A 20423-nucleotide genomic window follows, 5' to 3' on the forward strand; every position below is an offset into this window, starting at 1 on the left:
TGTACACTGAATAAACTTTATGGTATAAAACAAGTAGAAACAGCTGAAACAATCATTCAATCACATTTTGCAAAAGTTCAACTTACATAGAAAGCATACAGCATGGGACGCAGTATCTCCCAAAATTATCCAGCAATGCAAAATGGAAAACAGCTCTTAATCACATACTATAGAAATGTTTTTAAGCAGCATATCTCTTGGCATAAATGCGGGCTACAACATGGTACAAAATGCACACTGTGCAAGTAAAGACATCTTGGAACCAAACTGAGGGGTGTCAGTATGGATAAAGGTTTTCAAACCGCTTACATGTATCGTCAGTTACATAATGCATAGGATGCGATACAACTTCAACAAATGCCTCACACTGCAACACAGAGCATGTGTGTCCAGCAATGATACTGATCAAGCATTTGGATGTAGCTTAGTAATTTGAAAAATCCTACAGTACATTATAGCCATGGTTTTATCATACAACAAAGAAGTTGCTAAATGTTGCACACAACTTAGATGGCATACTGCTTCGGCTGCTTCTTCAGGCTCATGGATCTTTCAGTTTGAGAAATCACATGAGTGGCTCTGTTGTTGAGGAGTCTGCATTCATGAAGAACATCTGAGGAAAAAGAAATGTGCGGGGCGAGGATTAAACAGGATACTACTCCGTAAAAACACAACATAGTTGAGCAACAGCTTGTCAGATCGCATGCAGCACTTTTCTTACCGTTAAACTGTTTATAAGCCTCATCAATAATGGCGTTGTTTGATCTCTTTATCTCCCAGTAAGTATCCTCCACCCATGGTTTGCAATCGGTATGTTCAACAAGCTGTCCATTCTTGTATAAACCAGCTAAAACATTTATAGAAAGAGGAATCAACAGTTCATCCATTAATATTTTACTCGAACAAGACGGGACAAACACAACAAATGCACCGCAGACTTGATGAATGAATACTACGTCCATCAACTGAGCCTAATCTGATGAATGGAGTGCAGTAACAAGTTGCCAGTGGTGATACAAAAACACATTAGCAATGTACCTTTGATGGTATCATCAATGTCTTTGCATAATTGGTATAAGTCACTCCCGCGTCCGACCACTCTTTCACCTACAATTTTAAGAGATTTTTTTTTTTAGACGTCCAAGTCCAAAGACACATTCAACATTATCTGAGAGAAAACATAAGAAAACACATCTTACCATCCAGCACCTTGATGTTGGGAAACATCTCAAGAACTATTGTTCTGTATGACGCGTTCCTGCACACTGACAAAGAGAAATCACTGTGAGTTCCCTCATTGAGATTGTCCATCCGCATGATTGTTTTCAAAAAAACTCACGAGAAATTACCTGGATTGGAGTAATTGTAAGTGTTGTCTTTAAAACGTATACTTTCTAGCTTTTTCAAAGGCTGAAGGCTGCTTAGGCTCTCAATGCTGTTGAATAACGAAACATATACGGGATTATTTTACATGATCAGTTCAGAATACTGCTTTTTTTTAAAAATATAATTACTAGAAGAAAATATTTTTATGTATTACATCAGTGACAGATGAAGACAATGCAATTAGGGACATATTCATGTTTTTTTTCATCTAGGCTAAGCATTAGGTCAACCTTTATATCGTGATACCTTGATATGATATTCCCAGCCACGTTTAAGTTCTGTAAACTCTCACAACTACGCAGGGGCTCTGAAATGACAAAAGCAAAAACAGTAACATTAAAATATCTATTTCTATCCATGACAGGGGACTGAAAATAAAGAATAGGTTGCTCTTCAAGTCTTACCTATATTGGAAATCCTGTTAGAGGACAAATTGAGTGTAGACAGATGCCGAAGAGACGCTAGAGGACCTAAATTTGTGATGTTATTGGCAGAGAGGTCCAGTCTCTCCAGAGTCATACACTCTCCAATGCATCCAAGGTCATGAATTCCTGTGAGACAAAGAAATAATAATTATGAATACAATTCAACAGTACAAAGAGGCATTTTTCGAAAGCTTAAACAGAAGCATATCTTACCGAGACCTCTCAATTTGAGGAACAGTATTGACTCCAAATCAAATTCCCCTGTGCGAGACTTGAGCAGCGCGGCGTTTATCTTTTCACAGTCTGCATCTGAAAGAAGCAGAGGGACAATGACTGCAGCATAACAAAGCGCATTCACTTTTCTATTCTTAAATATGCAATACAATCACAGACTCCTTATTCGTGAGTCATAAGCAGAATGCTGGAAGCGACGTGTCTCTTCTGCTCACGGTGGAACAATCAAATAACCCGTGCAATCGTCTCGAAATAAATACCAATTCAAGCGGACTGCGATTTTCATTCCTGGCAGCACACTGGGCTTGTCTCCTGCCAGCTCCAGAGCAGAGGGGTCACAAACAGGCAAGATGTGCTGGCTCCTGTGTGTCGACTGTGATGGTATTAGCTTGAAAGCTGCATGCATGAATAACAGCTGAGGGAAGTTATATTTGGTTTAATTTCCTGAGGCAGCATCAGACCCCTAACTCTTAACCACACATGAGTACTCTCTCATGAGCCTGCACATAATGAAACTCCCCTGAGGAGAGCAGTGCCACTGGAAAAATAAGGCTCACCAGGTTAACTAGAAATAATGATGTTTAGGTCTATTTTTTCCCCCACATTTCACCCTGTTTTATCTCAGATTTAAATCAACACTGGTTATATTTATTCACTTTGAAATTTAGTGCATGAAAGGACAGGAAGACAGACACAACAACATGAAGAAGACAGTCACGGGTGGGATGAGCAGGGCCACCAAACACACATCTTGCATATGTTACCACCTGCAGAAATTAAAAGCTTGACGGTGTTTAGCTTTAGCAACCCGTGAATGTTTTTAGCTAATGTGGGTAGCGACCTGCACCTGAACTACAAACGTCGTGAGGAAAGCGGGCTGCGTGATTTCATGAGGATGATTCAGCCGGATGAAAGTGGGTGGGTTATTCAATGAAATGGTAATAGTCATTTTTTCCCCCTCTCTCTGAAGCTGACACACGTACATTTTCTGTGCAACCAACGAATACACTGTTAGCTAGAGCTTAGTTAGCTCAAGCCCCGGCTAGCTAGCACTAAGCCGCTTTTGGCTAGCATAGCGACGTAGCAACAAGCTATCCGTGACAACTTACCTTGGTCTTTATCTCGCTTTGAGTCCATCGTGGGCAACTTTGCTACTAAAAACAAAAGCTGCCTATCGCAATAAAACGCGACGGGGGTTTTAACTAACGCGGTGGAAAGGCAAGGCAGTGGTTATTTACGGGGTGATGTGAAATTGGCATCTGTCCTGGGGTGTAGTCAGGACACGCTCACTGTACTGCTGTGCTGCAATAGCAGGCAGGTGGAGACGGACTTGAGTCGTCCGCAGTCCAGCGTAAGCTAAGCAGGAGGCGACAGACCGTGACGATGGGAGGTCGCTGCAGCCCGGAGGGTGAGGACGAGGCTGGAAAACATCCCCCCTGCATTTGTTTTTGTGTCGCTTCCGTGCAACAGGTTCTGTGCCAATTAAAAGTTTTACAGAACCGACCTGGGAAGTGGTCCTCTGTGGGTTTCTGTTAATGGATCTGTCTGTAGCACTCAACTCTGCATGCACTGTAAAATTAGGTAATAATTAAATGTAATGAATAGTTAATGAATGAGCATGTAACGTCTAATCCAATCAGGGGGTGAAATAACCCACAAAATATGTAGTAATGCAGGAGGGAGACAGATGGAGGATGGGGTCATGTTAGTGCCAGAGTCAGACATGTTTTTATGGTTGTATCTACAGGTGGACCAAGTATCGGGTCGATATTCAGCATTTTTCCAATTATCAGTATCAGCGATTATTGATCAAATATATTTTTGCCTATAAAATAAACTAATGTGCTAAAAAAAAAACGTGATACTTTGGCTGTGATGCAAAATCCTCTGACACAATTTTGAAAAATGAACATCGGTCCCAAATATCTGTTTGGCCGATTATCGGTATCAGTGATTTTTCTGTCAGATTGCCGGTAAAATATACTCGTGCCAAAAAATGTGATGCTTTGGCTGTGATGCCACATCCTCTGACATAATATCCCGCTCATAACAATATCTGATTGGTAACACGTCACAATTAGTGGCCTGTAATCACTGAATCTGCAGAGTAACTCGTGTCTAAATGTATCAAATAAATGTAGAGAAGAGGTAAATTATCTCAAAATTGTACTTAAGAACAGTACTTGAGTAAACTGTACTAATGTTATTATTCCATCACTGGTTGTTTGAAATCATTGACGCAAAAAGTTTTACAGCGAATGAATATCGTTCCCAAATATCGGATGTCAGTCTCCTTGATTTCTAGTAATCGGTATCGGCCCTGAAAAAGCCATATCGGTCAACCAGTTCCTGTAGGCTACACATTACCAGTGATGGGAAGTACTGCAACTAAATGTATTTATTCAAGTACTGCATATAGGTATAAATACATGTACTTGCACACACACAGTATTTCCACTAGTTCACATGTATGTGATGCATTCCTGAAATATGATGGATTATACAGTAAATTGCCCAAAAGTACACACGTCTTAAAGCATTGACGTACTGATTACGTGTAACTGTATCAATGGGCCTAATAATAATAATAATAATAATAATAATAATAATAATAATAATAATAATGCACTTGAGCTCTTTTCTTTACCTAAAATAATGACGTTGTTGTTGTTTAATTAGCATTACACTGCGTCATTTAAACAGCATTAAGCAGAGTTAGTCTCTTTCAGACAGCATCCTCACCAACAGCAGGCTCTACCTCACATTTATTTATTTGTTTATTTATTTATTTATTTATTTATTTATTTACCTGAGGTCCTATTGGTTTGTCTCGCCTCCGGTGGACAGCAGCAGCAGCAGCAGCGCGGTGCGTAAAGACAACCGGATCAGTTTGCAGGTCTCTCTCTCCGCAGGCAGCCTCCTCCGGCTCCGACACAACGAGGAAAGAAACTGCCAGGTCTACTTCTCCTTTTCCCTTTTTAAAAGCATCCTCTGCGTATCTGCAGTCATGGCGGACAGCTGCTGCAGGGACAACAACAGCAACAACCCCTTTTAAGAGTTTCCCAGCGTTTCGTCGAGTGGACCGAGCCTCCCTTCCCTCCTGTGCGCAGGGGGACTCTCAGCCCCTAAATGCCTCTCAATGAGAAAAGGCTTCGGACGTTCAGTGCTGTGAATGTGTTCAAGCAACAGATGATTTGATGTAAGATGGGTAATAAGCAGACAATATTTACCGACGAGCAACTTGATGCCTACCAGGTAAGATACCTGCAGCATCTCTACTCCACAGTGAAGCAGATCATGTTCATTGTATGTAAATGTGGATCTACAGTAGTCAGCTCAACCCCAAATTAAGTACGATTAATACATGTTTGTGACACTTTTGACACTATTTCATAAATATATCACTATTTATCTGATTAATTCCTGATGTTGACCTCCTGATAGTCACTCCCAAGTGTCTTGGGTAAAACAGAGAAAGGCATTATCCTCAATAAAGATCACTGATATCACCTGATCTCAGTCTAATGCAAGCCTCGGCCCCAATTAATTACAGTCAATAATCAATTCCCTACCAGAGTCTGGCCAGTTATAACTCTGCTGTTTAAATATTTAGTGGGGGTTTTGATGTCATGGCAAACCATCTGAGAAGATCTGACCTTATTCTGCGTGACCATAATCCAGGTTTTCCTGTGAATCGTCCGTGTGCACAGGTTTATCATGTGATTAGGCGTGGGCTTAATAATTGATGCCAAGCAAGCGTGATATGCTGTGAAACTCTACTCTCAGGAGACAGTTTGGTTCTCAAGAGCCTCTCTGGTTACTCCTGCTACTCTTTAAAACCCCTTATTAGACTATCTTGGCTTTCTGTTTGCCTTTGTAGTTGTTTGTCCTCCTGGGTATCAGTATCATTTTTGTATTTTTTTTTTAGGTTCAAATACTTAAAAGATAAAAGACCCAGTGGGACATCAGCTAAGTGAGCTTGAGTGTTTTGTTTGTTCACCAGCAGCATTTCACTACTTTTCAATGTGTAGGCTTCATTACCTTCACCAAGGAGGTTTTCACCCATGTCTTTTGGTTGGTTAGTTGGTTGTTTGTTCATTGTTTGTTTGGTTGATCTGTTGGTTGGTTGGTTGGTTGGTCGGTTGATTCGTTGGTTGGTTGGTTGGTTGGTTGGTTGGTTGATTTGTTTGTTCATTGATTGGTTGGTTGATTAGTTGGTTATTTGATCTGTTGGTTGGTTGGTTGGTTTGTTTGTTGATTTGTTCGTTCATTGATTGATTGGTTGTTTGGTTTGTTAGTTGGTTGGTTGATTTGTTGGTTCGTTTGTTTGTTGGTTGGTTTGTTGGCTGGTTGATTGATTGATTAGTTGGTTGGTTGGTTGATTTGTTGGTTGGTTGGTTTGTTAGTTAGTTGGTTGGTTGTTTTTTTCAGCAGGATTACACAAAAACCACTGAACGTATTTCAGCAAAACTTGGATGGCCCATGAGTCTTGAGAGAGTTGACCCCGTTAACTTTTGGTGCGGATCCATATATATATATATATTTCACTTTCTTAAGCATTTCCGTTAATTTCCTAAGGAATAATTCTTTGATCTTGATGAATAAAATCAGGCATATTAAGGTGGCTGGTACGTATCAGTTGGTTATTTTGATGCAGAGCCAATTAAAATCTGGATCTAGCAGATTTGTTTTATTTGATCATTTCATCAAATTGAAGGGGGCTGTTGGGCTTTGGCAGACGTATGCGCTCGACTGAAAACTGGATGTAAACTATATAGTCAGATACTGCTTTACATATACTGACACACAATTATCATTAACCCACACATCTTCAGTAGGATTGTTCTGATGAGAGTGGATGTAACAACAGTGAAGAAGGCTCCCAGGAAAGCTTTTTATTTTTGTTAATCACATTGTCTGCAGCGCTCAGCTGGCTGCGCTCTGCTTCTCACACTCAGGAGCACAGCTCAGACAGAAGGGATACAAGAGAAAATGTAAAATGAGGCGCCTCCACTAGGGCTGTTGGATAATGTGTGTGCCAAGACATGCATGTCAGACAACAGCAGATCATGTTGCTCTGCCTCATCGTTCCTATTGGAAGTGGCAGGTGACAACACACACACATCATCGTTCAGGAGACATCAGACACCCCAACGAGCGTTTGCAGTAACGGTAACACACGTGACTTCAGAGAAACTGTAATGTTATTTCGTATGACTCACAGATGTGTCATTCAGAGTGTTGTTAGGCCTTTGTATAGAAGATGAAAATAGTTACTGTACATTAAACAATTTATCATTTTCCTTTGTCATATTTTTATTGAGATGCTGTTTTTCTCTCTTTGCAGGACTGTACGTTTTTCACCCGCAAAGAAATCCTGCGGTAAGTTTCATCAGCTGCACCTCTTGATTCTAGTGCATTACTCACAACTGTCCGTCAGTTGTAAACTACCTCCTGTAACCCCATGAGATCATACACCTAATAACAATAATAATAATGTTATACACGTAAGACTGTGCTGCTGAAGAAATTAAAAGTGTCTCACGTGTGAGCCGTGCCAAGTCCTCAGAGCAGACTGCTTCCCGCTTATGAAAACTTAATGCTGAAGCTGATTTCATTGGCAGCTGCCATGCGTAACATTTTGGCACTGTTCAAAAGGGGAAGATGAAACAAAATCATTGTACGTTGTGATAATATCATCTGATTTACAACCTTAGGATGACAGTATAATTGTGAGATAATTAATGCATTTTTATTTAGTTACTTTGCCCTGGCACAATTACACGTGTGCTTGCAGTGGGGCTGCAGCTAACGATTATTTCCTTTGTTGAGTAATCTGTCAATTATTTTCTCAATAAATCGATTATTGTTTGTTCTATAAAATATCAGAAAATGGGGGAATATGTTGATCGTTGTTTCCCAGTTTCTTGTTTTGTCCACTACCCAAAGAACACTGAAAATATTCACATTAAAAAAGCTGGAATTGCCTTTTTATTTTTTTCTTTAAAAAATGAATCAAACTGATTAATCGAGTATCAGAAGAGTTGCTGTTTCATTTAATAGCCGGCAACTAATCGATTAATGGTTGCAGGATCACAGTTGTTTGCCACTGATGAAAATGATTTACAACATTTATTTGACTTGAGAATCAATCAAATGTGGTAATTAAGTAGTCTGTCATCAAGCACAAACTTGCCATTGTAAGTGGCGTATGTTCTGTTGCAGCTACTGAATATAAAGGAAATAAAACATTATCTCAAAGTGCCAGATAATACAAACTGATACATATGAAGCAGAACGCAAAATTAAGTGATACAGTAATTTCTGTACAGAATAAGTACACTGTGATTTAACATTTAGTGGCTGCTAAGTTTCCTTGCACAGACTGACATCCTAAATGATCCTCTTATCCAAACCATTAATTATCTCCCCATCAAAAACACCCCAGTACATACAAACAGACTGCAGCGTCGCAGCCTCTCCAGACACGTAATTACATCTATGAATGGCTCTGTGTTGCTCATGGAGATTGCTGGTAAAGATTTTCAAGCGTTACTCGATGAAGACCTTGAAGGTTTGGTCATCACTGCGTCATCCAAACCTTTGAATGTCACGCTGACCTTTTGACTGTGGTGTTGTTTTCAGTGCCACCCAAGGAAGTGTCGCATTTCTAAGTCCTCTGACATGTGCAACTTCATCACTTTAAAAATGAAATAAATATCATTCTACTCTCCGTGATTACATGGGGGTATCATGACTCATTGGGTAGCATAATTTCTCTCTTCCTGTCGCTCATCGCCTCGATCGCAGGCATAAATTAAACCAGTTGCATGCTTTTTTTTTTAATGAAGCTCACCGGTGACGCTCATGTTTCAGTATCTTTTATCAGTGGTTCGAGATGGTGGAAGATAAAAACAGCTACTCAAAGAAATTAGATGCTGATTCTCACGATGTTACACGTGATACTTATTTGGGGGTCTGATTTACATGTAAACCTAGAGTGATATCGAATTAACTTATACCACCGCCACCAGCGGACTGGAGACTCAAAATTGACAATCATCAGAGGACGTAATTGGGTCCTCCACTTTATGACCTTCATAAAACACTCCTTGTTTCCGTCTCCAGCTGCGACGGTTACAACACGGTAATGTGACATCAAAGAAGGAGGTCCTCATGGATGGTCATAAGGTCATTGAATTAGCCTTACCTTAGCATCAACATGATATTATTTCCGTGTTTCTTATATCTTCATATGTGGAGTAGAATTAGCATTTAAACCACATGTTAATACTCGACATTATAAAATTTGCAGAAGCTGTGCCGTCCAAACGTTTTCAAGTGTCGTGGTACATTAGAACCGCAGGTTTAGCCGTTCATGTGCCGCAGTGTACCAACGAAACTCCATCATTTTGACAGGTTTATCTAGTAATTTAATTGTAGTGACTTTGTCCTCTAAGACCAGTGCCCCTGCTGATAAATGGCTCTGCTTTGACAACGAGGATTGGCCAAAGGACCGAGTGAAAGGGGCGGCTGCAGATAAGCAAAGACAGTCCCGCCATCATGTGTTTATCATTCATACTGCCTCCTTGCAGTTTGTTGACATCTTTATCAATAATGAATGACATTAAATTAAAGGTTAAAGGAGAGAAAGGTTAAAAAGAGGACCTTCTACAGCTTTAACTAGAGGAAATATGTTGTAGTTTGCATTATTTCCTCAATAAAACCATCAAAGATAGTTGCTGGCAAGTTTGGCATTTTTAATTCTGTGTTTTGGTCTGCCATGTTTGATTCACTTTGTGGTCATGTTTAGATGTTTTCTTTTTTCGTAGTCTGTGTATTCATTGTTTTCCAATTTTTGTAAAAATTTTGTTTTTTATTTATTCCAGGTTGCACGGCAGATACCATGAGTTGGCTCCACATCTTGTACCAATGGACTACACCAACGATCCTGATTGTAAACTGCCTTTAGCCTTAATAGTCAATATGCCAGAGTTAAAGGTAAAGAAAATCCCTTTTTGACCGAGCCTCAATGATAATGCAAGTCCAGTCTTTCCTCGCGGATCAGCCTCCTCTTATCTTTACTGTGTTGTGTGTGTATCAGTGTTGCGTTTTCTTATTTTGGATTGTGCTGCTCGGACACTCTCACACACCCACTGCTCACGTGGGCAGACACCTAATCAATAATCACGCGCTCTTTCAGGGGAGAAGAATTGATTTTTAACCATCATCATCACTGATCTGATTCTATGACACCACGTTCTGTGAGCTAATAAAAGTTAATGTGTCTCTATCCTCTCCTACTTTTAAGCAACTGCCATTTAAAAAGAACATCCAGAAATTTTAGAACGATTTTATACGGAGTCCTTATCCACCAAAGCTTTAGCACAGAGACTCATAATGTGTGCTGCCTCTGGACATAATTGGCCCTCGCCTGTAAAACTGTCTCATGATTGCGGGGCCTGTAGGGATGGCAGGAGGAAGATGGAGGCCACCAAAGGCAGGATTGATGGGGCGCACAAAGTCTTCATAAATACATTTCCTACTCACTTTTAATGAGCTGTGTGGAGTCGGCTGCACTGAGTCAGGCTGCGCTGACGTATCTTCCGATACGCATCACTTTATACTGCTGACTGCTGTTTATATAAATGGATTATTTTGCTGAGCTTATATTCAGCTAAAATATGCTAACTTTTGCTTATACAACTAGTGAAGTTGTGTGAAATCAGCTTATTACCAGAGGTTTAAAAAGATAGATAGAAACTTCCGGTTGAGCAACAGAGGAGAAAATATTGGCTTCACCATAACAGCAAAGAGCGAGAGTCAGGTTTTTTTCAGTTGAACCCTGCCATCAGCAAAAAACGTCTTTCAGTTTATACTTCCGCAGCTCACATGTGAAACTGACAACGGCATGTAAAAACAAAAGGTCATGCAGCCTATGGTTCCTTTAGGGCACGCCTATTCAACTTCTTTTTTTAGAAGGGCCGGATATCAAATAAAGTGCCAAGGTGCCCGACTTTTACTTTCCCAATGTCTGACCTTTAAAGCTTGGAGTTTAAATGTGTTGAAACAATGCACTTTCATTTCTTGGCTTAGTTTTTTTGCTTTTCACATTTGAAAAGGAGACATAGAAGAATAAAAGTACAGGAAAGAAACAATGCATCTTTGTGATCTTTGAAGTAGCTTTGATTCTTGTAAGTTCCTTCTGCTGAGATGGCCTGGGTTAAAACTTTTAATTAAGAGTATTTGTGTGCGAGGCAACAGACATAGCTAATGGATTGGCTAATTAGCCTACTAACAAAATAATCAAAGGGCTGCAATTAGGTGGTTAAAGGGCCACTTTTGGCACAAAGGCTGTCGTTTTAATACGTTTAATATTTAAGATATTTTGCTTGTTTTTCTTGTCCAACCACATATTCCTAGATTAATGTGAATATTTGTCTCTAGGAAAACCCATTCCGCAGCAGGATCGTGGAGTCTTTCTCAGAGGACGGGATGGGGAACCTCAGCTTCAATGAATTTGTGGACATGTTCTCAGTCCTGAGTGAAATGGCTCCCAGAGAACTGAAGGCCATTTACGCCTTCAAAATATACGGTAATGACACATTTTAATTAGAATTTAAAAATATTTCCAGGAACTCGTAAAATGAGAAATTCTGATTGTGTTGCCCACAGATTTCAATGTGGATAATTACCTGTGCAAAGAAGACTTGGAAAAGACTCTAAATAAGCTGACGAAGGAGGAATTGACTCCTGAGGAGGTGGAGCTGGTGTGCCAGAAAGCCATCGAGGAGGCCGATTTAGACGGAGACAACAAACTCTCTTTTGCTGACTTTGAAAATATGATAACTAGGGCTCCGGACTTTTTAAGGTAATTGAATGCACCTCCCTTAAGGCATATAATATTGTTGTATGACATTTATATAAGGGCATGTGTCAGTACTCTTTACTTTGCTTTAAAATCAGGCAATGCATGCATTTTTTCCTCTAGCTGCAGTGCGCTGAGCTGCAGTTTTCATTACCCAGATGGCTGCTAATCATTTTAATCATTTAACTGTCAGCCTAACAACATCACTTTAATCCTGAGCCGCTGCTATGCCCATTCATTTGTATGCAAACAGCCTCAAGACTATCTGTCCTCACTGCTATGACAACCCAATCACCAGGATAAATGTTGTGTATGTTTCTGCAAACCGTGGATGCTGTACGTTGAAAAGTTTTGGTTCATATGCTGAAACTTTTTGTTTCTTTAAGTTAAATGTTCAGTTTAATGTTGTGACAAGGCTCTGCTCATAGATATATAGTGGTTTCACACTTTTTGATTTTGACACACCATTTCGACACATCTGTCTCACCTAGCTGTCATAGTATCACCATCCTCTCCTACTGACATTAAAGTCAGTTTATATACACTACATGTTATATGAAGGTGTTGTATTACAAGTATGGTGGTCAATATGAAACGTACAAATTTAAAGTATCCATGGTTTGTAGAAGCGAGTTTACACTCATATATACAGTTAGTCAGCCTTTTTTTTTAATGCACAATGATTACTAGTTTCAATGCTAGCTTGTCATATTGCCTTTTTTGTCCTTCCAGTACCTTCCATATACGAATCTGAGACGACTTTGTGGGGAAGTTTTCAAGGAGGGAAACGTGGTGAACCTCAGGACTCTACCTGCACCCTGTCCTGGGTGCCTGTCTCCCTCCCTCATCGTCCAAATATCATACATCAGTCTTCTCCAACCTCAGTGAAATCTGCTTAGTTAGACAGCAAATTACTGGACACAGTGGAACTTCTCACAATCCTGATTTTAATTGTAGGTGAAAATGTATTTTTATTTTACCACTGATAAAAGGGCTTGACCTGGATTGGTCTCTTGTTGGGAGAAAAGGCTGTCATTTCTACATTTGAAAAGTCAATGAAGAATGTATAAAATAATTATCTACCTGTATTGCACATAAGATTCCCCCAGTGAAGTCTTCCTAGTATGACACACTAGATATGAAGTATTTATAAGGCTATGGGCGACACTTGAAGAGAGTGAAAGCACAGCGTTGGCATTAAGGGCATACAGATGTTTTAAATGAGCTATGCAATATTTTTACATGCAGTCTGTTGCTTTTTGTGACTTTACTGTAAGTTGTGTTGTTTGCTTGTGTAACTGGAACATGATGACAATCATATCTTACTGATCTCCAGTTGAATGAAGGGCTCTGTCATCTCAACTTGTTTTTCCATCTTCTTCCTCAGCCATCATCATGAGATATTACATACAGCCATCTTTTGGATACACGTGTAACAGTATTTAATGTGACTTCAGGTATTTGTCTTACTTTGAATAAATGTTTTTTTTTTCTGTGTGTTCTGAGTGAATGACATTCTTGTTGTGTTCACTGAAATCGTCCTTAAATGCAGGAGCTCTCGGTGTTGTAATATCAGTAATATCCCGTCCATATAACCAGCTCATGTCAGTCCACCCACCCGTGATGATCGAGGCGTGTGCACAGTAAAGATCAGGAAACGGCTGTGCCTCCGTACAGCCCATCATATGAGCGGTAATAACTTGTTAAGCAGGATGTGATCATTAGGAGCGAGCTGCCTCAGCACTCGCAGGCGTGATTACATCCTGCACACACAGTTAATCTCAGCGGGGGAGCTGCTGGAAATGGCCTTGGCTGTGTTGGCTGATGATTAAGGTTTCTGAGCTGTAGGGTATAGATTTGCATCAGTATGTGGAGTATAGTTGTTTTGTGTTCAGCACAGGTTGTACTAGTGAGTCATACGGTGCAAGAGAAAGTCATCTTTACGTCGTTGCTGCCAAGCACAGTGACTGCGAAATAAGTATGACCCGGTTAATTGTTGCTGAGTCTGACAAATACACAACTGTCACAAAAAATGAAATTGGGACGCAAGCTGCAGGCTAAAGGAACAAACATAAGCAGGGACAAGATATTCTCGTGTGATTGTTGAGGCTGAATCTTGCGTGTGACAGCAGACCAAAAAAAGAAATTATCATGCATGCAAATCAGCATCAAAATATGAGTGTGAAAAAAGGAGAAGTTGATGTTGAGCGTCTCTTCATCTGAGACAAGAGGCTGTTGAAGTCAGTTAAACAGTGTGCAGTCATCAGAGCAGCCATTTAATTCTTGACTCCATTATCTCCAGTTCCCTTTATGAGGGCAGTATCAAATATTCAGGGCAATACAGCGCTGATTGTGTGGCTTCATTAATTACTGGTCTCACAGAGAACATCTGTTAATTATGATTCCAGCAGAGAAGCTTCTGGTGCAATGTGATACTGAGGCTGTAAAGCACCCGTTAACTGTAAGCAACTGTTTCTGAAGTTGAGAGCGGCCAAGCAGCGTGTGAAACTCACACTGCTTTCACTCCACGGGACCTTGTCTGTCTTAATTTGATCAGATTCAAGATGCCTGGAGGTTTTACAGACTGCTCCACGGCCCGTAAAGACAATCCCGTGGAGGTCGGTGCTGTATCAGTCTCCTACAAATGTACATTTTCTTAAAATTGAGAAAATTCTTTAGGGAACAAGATGCTACTTTAATTGAACCTTACCCTAGTTAGCATTTATAAGCAGTGTATAGACAATTAGTGCATTGAAAAACATATTATGACACACTACAGTTATAGATGTCTGACAATTACAGTTATCAATATATGAAAATGTTTTCCCATTCTATATGATGATGAAATATCAAGAGCTCTTTGTGCTAGTTATACTTTAAATTTAGTTTTTAGCAATTATTTATTATTCCTGATTATTTCTTAAATGCGCAGTGTGTGATTTTTGCTGCTAGTAAAAGCAAAGCATAAATATCGAGGCATCGTGGGAGTTGTGAAAATCTGTCTGATGTAGTGTTACTTTACGTCTTTCACTCTGGGTTTGAAGATCACTGGAAACATTTGGGATAACATAAGAATACAACTCTACAAAATATATAACAAAGGTCTTTGAGTAAAGACCGACAAATATATCGGGCGGCCTACCACAGAAGAATCGCTCGGGTTATTTATAATTAATAAATTCCCAATGAAGTATTGGTTTCAGTGCACTGATGTCATTTTACATAAACCATAAAATATCCTGTTCTCCAGTGTTTGGTGACCACATTTGAGAGATCTTTGCAAAAAAAATGTGTTTTGTCAAGCAATGAATTGATTTTGGGATTTTGACTCCACAATATCAGCATCTGCATTGGCCCCAAAAGAACAAATATCAGCCGGGTTTTAGTTTTTGTATATTTTTATTTTAATGCAGAAATATTATATATAAATATAAACATAAATAAATATTATATCTTCAATTCTCCATGATAAGTGAGCAAACTCAGTCTGCTGATGAAGGCCATGAGATACAGCTGAAAGCACCAGGAGACGTAAGTGAACCTTTTTTCTTTTCTAACTATTTCTGAGAATAAACTTTCAAGTTTTAACATGTTGCACCTGCATAATAAATCCCTCCTGTGAATGGTTATGTGGATAAACAGTTAATGTTTTATTCACACTGTAAAATGTGTTTATAGTGTTACCAATCATTAACTATCTTTGTTGTGGAAAATAAAAAAAAAATGTGTTAAGAAACATAAGTAACAGATTCAAGTGTATTGTAAGTGTTTATATGCTGCGTATAAATGCTTAATATGGACTTAAATAATGTGTTACCAATAAGGGAAGTGATTGTGCTGTTATGATACTAACATTAAGATCATTTTGTTCCAAGTGTTAAATGGCAGAAACAGGTGCAGGAACCCTCTGATACACTCTGAGATCAAACACGACGTCTTGCTCATCTGTTATCAGAAGTGACACGCGTTTTTTTCTTTTCCAGTGACGCCTAATTTTCTGTATCTAAGTTGTGAAAGAGAAAATGGCAGAAGAGTCATGGGAAATTGTTCATTATCCTGATCTGAATGTGTTTATATTTTTCAGTGGGTTGTTTTATCCTGGTTTGCACGACATCATTGACGGGAAAACACCTTATTTCCTTATTCTGCCTCCCAAGTTCTGCGTTAAATAGCACGACAACTGTTCCTGTATTTAATGGCTTATAAAGATAACTCTGACCATGGAAAACATTCAAGTGCTGCACAGAAAGACTGTTGAACAATGAGTTACACTGTGGTTTTAGTGACTGCCATTAAAACTATAATTAGAAAGTAAAAGCGCAGCGTATGATAAGAGATAATAAATGACATTTCGACATCTTTGATACGCTTTCCTGTTGCTTTTGTATACAGTATGAAATCTGTATGCAAATCAAGTTTCCTGAGCATGTGGGCCGCATTGATGGTGGCAGGATGTAGTCTGAACATTTTTAAAGGTCAGTAGTAAACACAGTGCACCCTTTCTCTCTGACGTTGAATTAATAAATCATTTGTGTTTTATTCAGCGCATCGGCTTACAGTACATGTGAAAAATGAAATGTAAATAACTTTTAAATAAATACATACACAGCAAACAAACAGCAGATGTCATTTAAATAGTTAGAGACAGGTAAACCCATGTGAAATATATAAACGAGTGTATTTTGGACGGGGCCACTGTAGTGTAGAGAACCTTTTCATCAGTAGCTGGTCACCTCCTCACCATTTCCTCTTGACCTCGGGGAACAGCCATTTCCATTTATCATTCTGCAGGAAGTAAAAGAGAGGCTAGGATGAACATTTAAATACAACTTGAGGAGGATGACGTACTTAAATGAAAGCAATTTGACGACATTACTAACCTTTAACCCCGAGTGTTTGGGTCTGATGTCCTCCAGAGGCTCGTAAGTGTTGCTGTTAGGTTTAGGCTGAGCCGCGTCCACGTGGCCGGGCATCCGCTCAAACGTATTCACATGAGGGTAGCGGCCGACGAGGCCTTCACCGGGGACCTCAGCGTACAGCGAATCGATCTGCTGCTCTGATCTCGTCTCTGTAGTGTGTGGGCTACCGGATCTGCCAGCCAGGTGGTAGACAGCGCTGTCGCTCATGTGTTCCAGGCTGTGGCTGCTGCATGAGTTCGTCTTCTCCGTGGCTTGTCTGACTGGTTTGGGGGAAAGTCTCGGTGGCGTGTGAGGGGGTGCGCTCAGCCTGTAAGACTGCTCTCCGTCAGAGCTGTTGTCCAGGAGCGGTAGAGATCTGCTCTTGCTGTCCAGCAGGCCGAGCTCAGAGTAAATAGAGGCCGGTGGAGGCGGAGGACTGCACCTCCGTGTGTTGTGATTATCGGCGGGTGAATTGTCCTCAGAGGTGCGATGGAATCTGGGTGATTGCTTACTGAGCTGAGCGTACAAAACGCTGTCCTGGTCGTTCAAGGGTCCAATGTCAAGGTGTCTGCTCCTCCGGGGCAAAGGTGGTCCTTCCTGTTTCACAGAACAAGCCAGGGTCTTAAAGTCAGCTCGGAGATGTTGAAGCAGTAACAATTTCAGTGTAACGTACTGGTTAGAATAACTGTCCTCACCTTTAGTGTTCTGTTGGTCTTTGGTGGCCGTGTCGGTGGCTGCTCTGAACTATTTTGTGGTTTCGGCACGTTCCTCCCAGCGGCCACAGGCTTTTCTTTAGGGCTGATCTGAATGACATCATACAGGTCTTCATTCAGCGCCTGCAGGAGCAAAAAAAAAAGACCAGTTAGAACTTTATTCTCGCTCAACTCAACTTAACTTACTTAAAGCAAGCAACTGAGGAGTTTTATCTCACCTCAAAGCACGAGGATGTCAGATACTCTCCGAACGGCTCGATGGGGCTCGACTTGTAGTGTTCTATCAGACCGAAGACCGTGCTGTGCCCTTCAGTGTCTCCACACACTACAAACTGGCCCGATTCGCTTTGGTTTATCACGAAATGTCGACACCGATCCCTGCCTCTGCAACAGGAAAACAATGGTCTGTTAAAGCCTCTCGACAACACAACAAAATAAAATCGGCTCCTTTGGCTGAAAAGTGAGAAGAACTGGAACGGGAGTTTGGTCAGAATGACTAAAATAAGATCTGGGGTTAAGAAAAGATGGAAAACAGTGAGATGTTTAGTTCAGCGTAACTCTTGAAACATCCCATTTGTGACTTTTGGAGTTTGCATGTTCTCGGATAAAGTTTACCTGCTAACAAATCACTTTAACAGTCCTACAAATGTAGCTACAGCCAAATAAGCTCCCTCTGCAACACGTTGTTCAGACTAAACCAATACTCACTTATAAGACAGTATGTATCCGATGGCCTTATCACTGAGACGGATCAGGAAACAGCCCAGCTCCTTTTCTCTGAGTATTTCTTCAGCATCCCTGTTGATAGACCAAGAAGAACTTTAAAAACCCCAAACTACAAAATACAATAAATGCCCAGTTGGCATGAGTTTACAGGAACAGCGAGGCGGGTGACGTACAGTAATTCACCTTGGAAATTACATCAAAGGAAAATCCATTTGTGTTTTCCATAAACCTGTCATTCACTTAGAAAAAAAAAAAAAAAAGAGGGTGTGATGAAATCGTAATTGTGGTGTTTATGTAGGTGTGTGCCAGAGGAGAGGGCAAAGGTGAGCGTGGGCGTGTTGACAAGTGGACACTTTCCATCATACAAAGTAAAAGAGCTGTCCTAAATGTTTGCTGTACAAGTACATCGCTCAGTTAAAATGATAGGGATTAATTAATAAACCATAAACATTTATTTTCTTGACAAATTAATGAACAATGTATATTAAAATTCAACAGATCATCTCTTTTTACGCTTGATTACATAAAAACAAGACATGGCACCACTTCTGAAAATGGGATACCTTTTTTGTTGTTGTGACAAATGAGTATTAAAAAATTTTCTTGACCCTTGAAATAATAATTAGAAATACATTTTTAAATTTTTTTCTATGTCTCCTCAACAAACACTTACTTTCTCGTGATGAAGCCCACGAACCAGGTGGGGAAGAAGCCGTTGTGGACGATGAGCGGCACTTGAGTGTCTATGAACCACTTTGAAGTCAGCTCCTTGAGTCTCCCCTCAGCCCCCTCGGCATGAGAATCCACCGATGGTTCCCTCTGCTCCATCCTCGCCCGGTCCTAATCAAAGCCACACAGACAGCCGATTAAGTCAACCAGCGGTCATTTCCCAGTGTGAGCGGCTCGGCTGTGTTTCAGCCGTCTCATTTGCTTATTTTCCAGGAGGCGTCAACCAAAGCTCAGTGTCCTCATTGTTGTATATCAGCAACTGGTGTAGCAAGAACAACTTGATCATTCATGTATGTACAGGACTTTAACCTACATTTTTTTGAAATATATACAATACAATATTTATTTACTGTTATAATGCAATATTTAATTATTATTCACAAAACTACTCAGTGTCGTCAGAGTCCAAAGTCCATTCCCGCTTTGAAAACACTTTTTATCGAACAAGACCTTTATTTACATTGACCTCCCCTGCTGTAGTGTCACACTGATATTAGGCAAAAATATATTTTGCATGTAGATATGTGGTTAATATGTCAGTCATTAACGCAGCAGGGGATGAGCTCATGTAGTGGCAGTACATACCTTGAAGCAAAGTGTCAGACAAGTCCTGAGGCAGGGTGGTTTGGTATGTCTCTGATCCTTTGTCCTTGACCCTGAACAGTGGCAGATCTTCTGTTTGTCTTGTCTGTGTGGTGTGCAGCAATTCCTTTCAATCCCTAGAAAAACAATGAAAATGAAATGTATTCTCAGCTTAATGTAAAGCTCATGTACTGCTACCATTAGTTGAGATATTTTCTAGCACAGATGGTGTACATACCTTTCCTTGAGTGAACCAGTGTATGGTTTGAACCCGGTGTCATTTCAGCTAACATCAAAATGCTTCTCTCAACTTGTGAAGTGTCAATATAACTGAGTATGACCCCACATGGGAGATATAGACAGATGACATTTACAGTTACACACTTTTTTCCACTGGCTTGGAAAGCAACAGTGTTGAGGCAACGGCACACACAAAGGCGGTTCATACAGCTCATTTGCATGACAGGGACGGCTCAAAGTGCTGCTGAACAAAGCCCGAGGAGCTTCCTGAAGAGAAACGGAAAGTAAACCGCACAGAAACTGTGGTTTGTGCTCACACAAGAGCGCTGGTTCTGCAAGAGAACATGTTGTTTTACCCACAGACTGTCTGCTTACTGTAGTAATGGGAGATAAGTTGCGTCAGCAGTTGAGCCAACCTGGGTTCGCAATAAATCATAGCTGCAGGGCCAAAAGTGAGAAAGGATGGAAATATTTGGGAAGATTCACTCTGTATGCAGAGATTTTTCGAGGGCGCAAACAAGACACTAATAAGATGAGATATTTCCAGGCCTTTGTTTTTAAGGTTCTCATAAATAATGGCTAACTCATCCCCCCCATGGCTGAGGCAGTCGCCGTGAATCAC

The 20423-nt window shown here is 40.3% G+C and overlaps 3 protein-coding genes across 9 annotated transcripts; 1 reads left to right on the forward strand and 2 right to left on the reverse strand.

Moving 5' to 3' along the window:
• On the reverse strand, nt 1-3597 carry lrrc61 (leucine rich repeat containing 61). 2 transcript variants are annotated; one of them, XM_084365182.1, is made up of 9 exons: nt 3155-3597; nt 2025-2120; nt 1791-1937; nt 1633-1693; nt 1350-1435; nt 1200-1265; nt 1039-1107; nt 722-847; nt 1-613 (listed from the first exon to the last, which is right to left on the reverse strand). In XM_084365182.1, the coding sequence occupies exons 1-9, from the start codon at nt 3180-3182 to the stop codon at nt 507-509; spliced, it is 786 nt and encodes a 261-aa protein (XP_084221308.1). In that variant the 5' UTR covers nt 3183-3597; the 3' UTR covers nt 1-506. The 2 variants fall into 2 exon arrangements, with proteins under 2 accessions (XP_084221308.1, XP_084221309.1); XM_084365183.1 differs by lacking the exon at nt 3155-3597 and adding an exon at nt 2306-2399.
• On the forward strand, nt 2701-13410 carry cib2 (calcium and integrin binding family member 2). Of its 5 annotated transcripts, none has more exons than XM_084365184.1 (7): nt 2701-2963; nt 7004-7217; nt 7393-7427; nt 9935-10046; nt 11493-11640; nt 11721-11916; nt 12646-13410. In XM_084365184.1, exons 2-7 carry the CDS (start codon nt 7095-7097, stop codon nt 12665-12667), a joined length of 636 nt encoding a protein of 211 aa, XP_084221310.1. In that variant the 5' UTR covers nt 2701-2963; nt 7004-7094; the 3' UTR covers nt 12668-13410. The 5 variants fall into 5 exon arrangements, 4 of the variants coding, with proteins under 4 accessions (XP_084221310.1, XP_084221312.1, XP_084221311.1 ...); XM_084365185.1 differs by lacking the exon at nt 7004-7217 and adding an exon at nt 4958-5300 and having other exon boundaries at nt 2743-2963; XR_014623456.1 differs by lacking the exon at nt 2701-2963 and having other exon boundaries at nt 5314-7217; nt 12646-12866; nt 13301-13410.
• Nucleotides 13411-16467: 3057 nt separating this feature from the next.
• LOC311263974 (uncharacterized protein) lies at nt 16468-19878 on the reverse strand. 2 transcript variants are annotated; one of them, XM_084364438.1, is made up of 8 exons: nt 19800-19878; nt 19565-19698; nt 18924-19090; nt 18233-18322; nt 17743-17908; nt 17507-17647; nt 16794-17408; nt 16468-16698 (listed from the first exon to the last, which is right to left on the reverse strand). In XM_084364438.1, the coding sequence occupies exons 1-8, from the start codon at nt 19852-19854 to the stop codon at nt 16651-16653; spliced, it is 1416 nt and encodes a 471-aa protein (XP_084220564.1). In that variant the 5' UTR covers nt 19855-19878; the 3' UTR covers nt 16468-16650. The 2 variants fall into 2 exon arrangements, with proteins under 2 accessions (XP_084220564.1, XP_084220563.1); XM_084364437.1 differs by having other exon boundaries at nt 16468-16719.
• Between the last annotated feature and the right edge of the window lie 545 nt (nt 19879-20423).

This window comes from Pagrus pagrus, assembly GCF_965226575.1.
Source record: "Pagrus pagrus genome assembly, chromosome: 10".
Classification (NCBI taxonomy): domain Eukaryota; kingdom Metazoa; phylum Chordata; class Actinopteri; order Spariformes; family Sparidae; genus Pagrus; species Pagrus pagrus.